The sequence below is a fragment of the Quercus lobata genome, unplaced genomic scaffold (genome assembly GCF_001633185.2).
Source record: "Quercus lobata isolate SW786 unplaced genomic scaffold, ValleyOak3.0 Primary Assembly Scq3eQI_158, whole genome shotgun sequence".
NCBI classification, from domain to species: Eukaryota; Viridiplantae; Streptophyta; class Magnoliopsida; order Fagales; family Fagaceae; genus Quercus; species Quercus lobata.
The window spans coordinates 1-8,357 of record NW_022154991.1 but is presented as its reverse complement, the minus strand read 5'-3'; the positions used below and the strand labels follow the sequence as shown (position 1 = coordinate 8,357).

Sequence of the window (8,357 nt, the reverse complement as noted above, 5' to 3'; positions counted from 1 at the left end):
CCTAAACATATATAAAGATTGTTTTAAGGGCCGTCACAGTTGATGCATATCAATGCAAAGGTTTTTCACAAGCATATTGTGAACTGGAGACATATGCTCTAATTCATATTTCTCTTGAAAAAGCTGCTACGTTTGTACGCCGTAGGGTTTTGTAACTAAGGAGCTTTATGATCTTTATCGTGTGATGAATTGAAAAACTTTGCAGCTAACATCCTTCTCAAGTTGGTGTGTAAGTCTCGTACTGGGATCCGCGCATCGAATTGGTTAGTCACGTGCTAGGAGCCGTGCATTGAAAGGAGAGATTGTCACTACAGAACAAGTCCAATTGGATATTGGGGTAAGGGTTTAACTGTAGGTTGGTATAAGGTATTGAGATTCCTTTACTTGTAACCGTTTGTTATGATAATAATGGATTTTCAAGAGTGGTGATCTTAAAATCATTCGGTGAAGGTTTTTGCCATGTAAGTTTTTCCCATTCGTAAACAAATCACCATGTTAATTTATTTTCCGTTGCATATTAACTTAGTTGGTGATTTGTTTGTGCTACCACGCTTATTGCATGCTAATTGAATTAATTAATTAACTTGACTACTTAATTGGTTAATTCATCACAAGGAGTCAATACATTCTTGCCCTATCATTCAGATTGAGTAGTGTTTAGCATTACAAGAATATATTTGGTGCCCATTCTTCCTTCTTCACCAACATGAGTATTAGAAACTCATATTCTACTTTTACCTCAAAGATAGTAATTATAGAGAAGCATAAAAACACAGTTGAAAAGCTCACATCCATGCCATACGACCTCCAATCCAAAAAGCATGCCAAAACAAGGGGAAGTGAAGGGGGGGGGGGGGGGGGGGGGGCGCTTTAGGTTAGCATAAGATATTCTAAAACACTCAATTTTCTTTCGCTTCATACTTTCCATTAACAAAACGGACAGAAAAGAGAACTGAATTTTCTAGTGTTAATATTACAAACAGGGAAGCAATTAGCAATGAAATTACAATTTTTTTTCTAAATACAAAATTTAAGTAAGAAAAATCAGCAACATTACACCTTTTTTTTTTCTTTTTTTTCTGTTCTTTCTGAAGAATTACATCATATGCCAAAAACCAAAAACCTGTATGTGTGTATATCTCTTCACAACTATCAAGTTTGCCTCAAGAAGGCCTCCTAAACACATTCTGACACTAAATTTTAGCACCCTCCTGCTCAAGCTATGTGTCTAGAGACCAAAAATGTGCCACCAAGCATTCCCTCAAAAAGCACCCAACATGACAGACATGATTCCTCAACAGTTAATGCATATCATCTGTTGACCAGTCACAGAATACATCAGTAAAGAGGGAAAAATCTTATCAAAAATAAGAATATATTGTATTTACTGGTTTGCAACAACATTTCCCAAATGCTGAGTCAAAACGTGCCTGTTCAACTGACCAGAATGGAGCTTTCCCCAACTCAGCTTTATATTCAATAATTTCACCGGTTGTCAAACAGTAACATCATTATAAGTTGAGTTCCTCTAATTGTGCTGATGTAAATTAGGAAGCTGTCATGATGGAGGTTGAGAAGGTTTTGTAGAATTTCGTCTCCCAAAGGATTCCCTCTTGAGGAGAAGTGCATAAAGAAGTTCATTCCATGAATCAGGGACACCAGGCAGGCACCAATGGCTGCAGTCTTGACGGCTGAGGGAGGCTGGCCCAGTCTCAGGCCCTAAATAGTAAACAGAAGCATGGCCATCTTTTCTCCATAATGTCATGTTTGTTACTTTCAATAAATCCAATTTCATTACTTGTGGCTTGTTTGAGCGCTCTGTTAACACATCATAGAGAATTTTGAAATGGTTGTCTGAATCAGAAACTGGAAGTGAGCCAAAGTCAGGTAGTGTTTCTAAGTGACAACCACCACCAGAATTCCAATCACCGCCTCTGTTACATCCAGCCAAGTTTCCAGTTCAAAATCAAATTTTGTTATAAGTGATGAAAAATAACAATCATAACTACCAATAGACATCAAGGGAATAAAAGCATTTTATCTCTTGTGGACTAAACAACGAATCTCAGAACTAGTAATATTTTTTGGAAGTTTTCACTGACACTTGTTCATACTTGGTCAGCTATGTGACAAAATATAACGGACGAAAGGATTTTTTTGGAAGTTTTCACTGACACTTGTTCATACCTGGTCAGCTATATGACAAAATATAACGGACGAAAGGATTCAGGTTGCCACACCCTAATAATTGGTAAGAGGATAATTATAACATCCCGTTTACTTTATTTGAGATGTATTTTTAAAGAGTCCAAAGCCACAACATATCAATCTGGAAAAGTCCTCCAGTAGAAATATTTTAGAATTAGCTACCTATGGAGATATCTGGAATTAGAATCTTTTGGTGTCACAAATCATACAAATGTTACCAGCATATGCTAAAACCACAACAGACCTCCAAAGCTAAAAATTCAAACTTCTTTTTTATTCGTAAGTAACACATGCACCCAATGGGTTTTGAACCTGACCTCACCATCCACCCACACTTGTGAGAGGAGGAAGTGCAATTTGAGAAATATTTCATTGGCAATTCAAATTGAATTATTAGGTGATATGGAGGTAGATAATGAGACAAAAATCAAAGAGACTACCAGAAAAAGGTGACAAGGAAAACCTGAAATGCACAGTAGAATAGGTTCGGAAGAGGACATAAGTCTTGCTCATGTTTACTTGGCTACTAATCCAATCCATTACAGTCTCAAGCGATCGTCGGTATGCACTTTCAACACTCATATTCATCTTCACCTCCTCACCTTCTTGGAAGTAACAACCCCTAACAAATAAATACAAATATCACACATCATAATACAATTATAGCTTGAAGCAATGATGCCTATACATCAAGAGTAGATAAATCCCTGCAAACAATGACCTTCTGCTTTAACTCCTGAGTTTTTCAGTTTCATGAGGAATACATAACCAAATGTAGACTCTAATATTTATTGCACACAGAGCCTATACAATTTTTTTTTCAAAATCTCAATACCTGTAGCCAGAAATTCTTCATATACAGTTCCCAAAGAAAATTTTAGAACCACAAAAAGAGAGATGAGAAGAAAAGCAAAAGCAATGAGATAGAGAGATGAGATCAAAAGTGGCCTTGAATAGAGTTAAGCAGAGTAATAGGAATTTCTGTCCACTATTACCTATAATCTTGAGGGGGGGGGGGGGGGGGGGGGGTGCGGGGGGGGGGGGGGGGGGGGGGGGGGAAAAAGGACAGTTGCCAAACATTTGCCACCGTAGGAATCCCAATACTTTAGATGACAGTCCCTTGAATTAACTGTCAGTGCTTAATGCTTATAGTTTATGAACCATTACTGCCGCTAAAACTGTCCATGTTAATTGGGAGTAAAACTTGTATATCTTACATGGATGTGGTTTAGGGGGAAAATGTTGGACTTGGATTTAATTTTTGTTTTTCCACCGTTATTTTTCAATATTAGTGAATGGATTTTTTTTTTTTTTTTTTTTGATAAGTATATTAGTGAATGGTGTTCCAAGTGGATTCTTTGATGGTAGTAGAGGATTACTATAGGGTGACCCTCTCTCTCCTCTTCTCTCTGTTCCAATTATAGGAAGTCTTCATAAAATTGGTTTCAAGGGCAATTGAAGGGCAATACGTAAAACAGATTCACCCTTATTCATACAAATGGGGAACCTTTGATGATATCACATCTTTTTTTTTTGCCAATAGCACTCATCTATCATTATTTCCTTTGCATGCTGGTGTGGCTAATAGGATGGGAAATTCACAGGGATTTTCTGTGGGGTGGTACAGGTGAAGATCACAAGTTCCATTTGGTGAACTGGTAAATGTTTTGCTCTCCTATGCAAAGTAGAGGGTTTAGAGATTAAAAAGCTTATGACTTTTTAACAAAGCTCTCCCACGCAAATGGCTGTGGAGGTATGTTGTGAAGCAGGATGCACTATAGAGGAAGCTAATAGATATTCTCCACGGCACCTCTCAGGGTGGTTGGTGCTTGTTTACAGCAAGGGAGGCTTATGGAGTGTGCTTATGGAAACATATTAGACTTGGTTAGGACAATTTTGTTAAATTTGCAAGATTTGAAGTGGAAGATGGTTCCAAGATCCACTTCGCCACAGGTTGCTTCACTTGGATGGTTTGGTTGGACCACTGCCCTAGGGAAATTTTTGACAATGGTCAACTTAAGGAGACACGAAATAATAGTTATGGACTAGTGTTGCATGTGCAAAGCTAAGAGTGAAGATGTGGACCATTCCATTCTACACCATCCAATAGCTCATGAGTTATGGACTCTGAATTTCTGTCTCTTTGGGATTAGTTGAGTGATCACAAGTCAGTAGTTGCTCTCATGGCATGCTAGAAAGGAAACTTGATAAACAAGCTTCTGGTGAGATTTGGAAGTCAATTCCGATGTGCTTAATGTGAAGGGAAAAAAAAGGAAGACAAAAAAGAAGAAATAGACACACTTTTGAGGGAAAGGAATGTTCAATTAAGCAATTCAAGTTTGCATTTCTCCAGTCCCTACCTTAGCGGACATCAACTTCTACCTCTTTTTTAAGTTTTAACACCTCCACTTTCATTGACTTAGCTTATAGGAACTTTACCCAATACTATTGAACTGTTCAAGAATGACTAGGGTTTTGGTAGGCAGCAAACATATTTGATTTAGCGTTGCTAAAGAGGTGGGAAGAAACTAACATCGAATCTGTCCTCAAGCTGAAAACAGCACCATGAACACTAAACATGAACAGTAACATGAACGATGACAAAATGCTGAGAAGATAAGCAATGGAGAAGAGAAAGGGAGGGGAAAAAAACTAAGGCCAACGTGTCTCTCATGATTAAACACTTAATTTTTAATCAACTCTTATCAAATTCTTAAATTTTCCTAATAGAACTAGAAATCTTACTTGAACTGGTAAACAAACTTCTAGAGGCATCGATATGATCTTTAAAAGCATCATTAGAATCTTCTTTTCTTATCCCCTTGTTTCTTTGGAAATCATATCTAGCCTTAGCTAGTTTGGAATATGAAGATCAAATATGAAACTAGAAGCACATCTCCATCTAAGTCAGCCTTCAAAAACCATATAGGCAATATCTGTTCATGATATCCTCCTCATTATTTGCTCATTGGACTCAATGATTGAACTAGATTTTGAGGGTGTACCACGGTATCAATCCTAACCTTTCCCATATTAAAAGTTTATACGAGGTCTAATGATGTTAGATTTATGAACTATCTTTTAATTGATTCCAACTTATACCTTTAATTTATAATTTCAAATTTACACCTTTACTGAAAAATTATATTGTATGCTAATGAACAGCACCAAAGAACCTTCTTTCCAATTAATTGTTTCATCTATAACTAACACAAAATAACATGTGTGTGTTGGAGTTGACTCCCCATGTGAAGTTATAGTAACTGAATCATATGTATCTTGGCACCAATCGTCCTTACCAAGGATAGAGTAGAGCTTCTTCAAAAACATCTCAATGGTGCAAATTTACTTGCACTAGACTTTTTCTCATCCTAAATTCCAACCTCTATGGAAAATTAAAAAAAGATAGTCATATGCTTTTCTCTTACTAAAGTCACAAGCTAAGACCTTGATTATCAATCAAATTGCTAAATTTTAAGAAACCTGTCATTTAGCTTGTGGGTTTTCAGCCTTCTATTTAATTTTGTAGATTCATTAAATTTCTTCCTGATATCCATATCCCTATGTTGTTGATGGGAAATGAAAATAGATATGAAATGGATGCAATTAAACCAGAAATTAGGAAAAATTTATCGGATAGAATATATTTACTCTCTTATAGTCTTCCCATAATTCCACCAATGCCCAGCATTCAAAATCAGCACATCTGCATCTCTCCACTTGTTAGAAATCCAGTCAATTTTATCCACTTTCAGAGTTACCTTCACCTTTTTTGGAGAACCAGCAGGAGCCCGACCCTGAACTACTAGAAATGGAGATCTGTAGTATTCAACAGTGCAGTTGAAGTCAACAAATTTGAACACCAAGAAGCCCGAGTGCTTTGTAATTGGGTTCCCATTCACCTCATAGATAGAAGTCTTGTTAGGAACAGCAGAGGAGAGCATGCAGAGGAGGGACTCCCATTGGTTCCTTCCAATTGAGTCACCAACAAATACAACCCGCCTATTTCGCAGCTTTTCCAACATCTTCCCCGCAACAAATCTATTCTCAAGACAAAGGAGAGAACCACAAATAAGATTTTTAGAGAACCACAAATAAGATTTTCATCTTCCAACAAACTAATTATGTCAAGAAAAAAATTCTTTGTACAGAAACAGTTGAACATGGGAAAAGCTTCATTTAAGCCACAAGGTTGACAATCCCAAAACATATAAGAGAAATCACAAGGACTGAATTGCAACGCTATGAGATATGAAAAGGTTAGTATTAACTATTAATTGCATGTAAAATAGGAACATACTTCTACTCACACTTGAAGACAAACAAAATGAAGACAAAGAACAGTATCACTAAGATTGTTTTGGGCACATGAGTTTGATATAGGAGACTGCTAAACTAAATAACAACAACAAACAAAGCCTTAGTCCCAAAATTTTGGGGTCAGCTATGGATCCTCAACAGATTAGTTAGGGGCGGCCATATGTACTATTTTCCTTCATTCTACTCTTTCTAAAGTTATATTCTCTATTACACCCTTAATTGGAATGTCATTTTTTATTACTTCTACTAATGTAATTTTTAGTGTTCCTCTACCTTCTTCTACTGCTAAACTGAATGGTACCAAAAAAGGAAAGAAAAGAAAAGTAAAAAAAAAAAAAGGCCTGAATTGTAGCTAACTTACACAAAGGTACTTATAAAAATAAAATGAAACAAAAAACCTCACCACTTGAAACCAAAGCTGAAAGTTCACGGATTCAGATAAGCAACAGAAGAGAAAAAACCAACAAGCTGTACAGAAATCAAAATCACTCCAACAGACAATGGCAAGGACACCATCAATCAATAAAACATAACTTATAGAGAGGAAACAATAGACAAAGCCATAATCCTGTATTAAGGCTTAGATAGCAGTACCAAAAAAAAACCTCTTCTTTGTTGCAGCTTAGAAAAAAGAATTTACAACACAACTAATTGATCATAAACTAATCCACATGCATATATCAAAATAACCATATCATTCCCAATTCTACACAAGTAGTTTTGACAGATTAAAGTTTAAAACAAGGGGAAAAAGACCAAAAACAAACAAACAAAAAAATATTGAATTTCCTATTTGGCTCCAAAGAGAGTTTAGAGGCCTCCTCTTCACAATGGTCTAATACACCTATTACTTTACCTGATGCAAAATCTCCTTTCTTTGGAAAAACCAATAAACAACATGACATTCAAAATTTGCTTAATAATGATACTATTTCTTCTAAATTTTCTCAGCAACCAAACTAAAGCTAAACAAGAAAAAACAAAGAGATGAACAAGTACAAAACCTGGGCAAGTTGCAATCTTTGGGCTGCCAACGCCACATTGTGTAGAAACTATCAGGCCTACCATTCTCAGTGCACCTAAAACCTCCATCCAAGAAAGGACAATCCTGGGACTGATAGAGTGGATAGCTCTCATCCCAAACCCAATTCCCATCAAAGATATCACAGACATCACCAGCTTCATCAAGGAAATCCAGACTTACACTCAAATTGGCTGCTGCTGCTGCTGCTGCTGATGTAGAAGAAGATAATGGACCATACAAATTAAGCCAGGTGATTCCTCTAGCAACAGTGTGGTAATCCAAGTAATAGAAGCAACTAATGAAGAGAAGGGTGACCAGAAAGAAGCCAAGAATGGCTAGTGAAGGCTCAAGAGGGTTCAAGCGCTTAAATTTCTTGAAGAAATCCAAGTGAGTCATCGTGCCTTCTTGGTCTTTTGAAGTTGTGCTCTTTGTCATCTCTTTGGATAGATGATTAAAAGAAAGATGCGTATGTTATAGAATGGTCTAAAGGGTGTTCTAAAATGTCGGTTTTAGAGCGAGAGAGAGAGAGAGAGAGAGCATTAATGTCTAAAACTGCTTTGCACTATAGGGATTCTTTTCTTTTTCTTTGGTTCAGCTTCAGCTTCAGCTATTGTCTTCTTCTTTTTTTTTATGAACAGCTTCAGCTATTGTCAAAAACAAGAAAATGAAATGCTTTTATTTATAAACATTCAAAACGTTGCTGTTTTCTTCTTTATTATATAGTCTTGTAACTCAACTATTAAAAAAATAATTTTCAGAAAAGGAAGACAAATTCATAATCTTTACCAAGAAAAAAAAAAAAAAA

At 36.4% G+C, this 8,357-nt stretch overlaps 1 protein-coding gene across 1 annotated transcript; it reads right to left on the bottom strand.

The window, feature by feature from the left end:
• Positions 1-1,071: 1,071 nt before the first annotated feature.
• LOC115973646 (protein trichome birefringence-like 10) lies at positions 1,072-8,287 on the bottom strand. Its single transcript, XM_031093897.1, has 4 exons — positions 7,533-8,287; positions 5,860-6,249; positions 2,672-2,830; positions 1,072-1,934 (listed from the first exon to the last, which is right to left on the bottom strand). Exons 1-4 carry the CDS (start codon positions 7,985-7,987, stop codon positions 1,559-1,561), a joined length of 1,380 nt encoding a protein of 459 aa, XP_030949757.1. The 5' UTR covers positions 7,988-8,287; the 3' UTR covers positions 1,072-1,558.
• Between the last annotated feature and the right edge of the window lie 70 nt (positions 8,288-8,357).

Coding starts and splice junctions, on each gene's coding strand:
- LOC115973646 (XM_031093897.1), bottom strand. CDS start 7,987: ATGACAAAGAGCACAACTTCAAAAGACCAAGAAGGCACGATGACTCAC. Junction 6,250..7,532: donor AAAGATTGCAACTTGCCCAG/GTTTTGTACTTG, acceptor TCTTGAGAATAG/ATTTGTTGCGGGGAAGATGT. Junction 1,935..2,671: donor TATTCTACTGTGCATTTCAG/GTTTTCCTTGTC, acceptor TGGATGTAACAG/AGGCGGTGATTGGAATTCTG.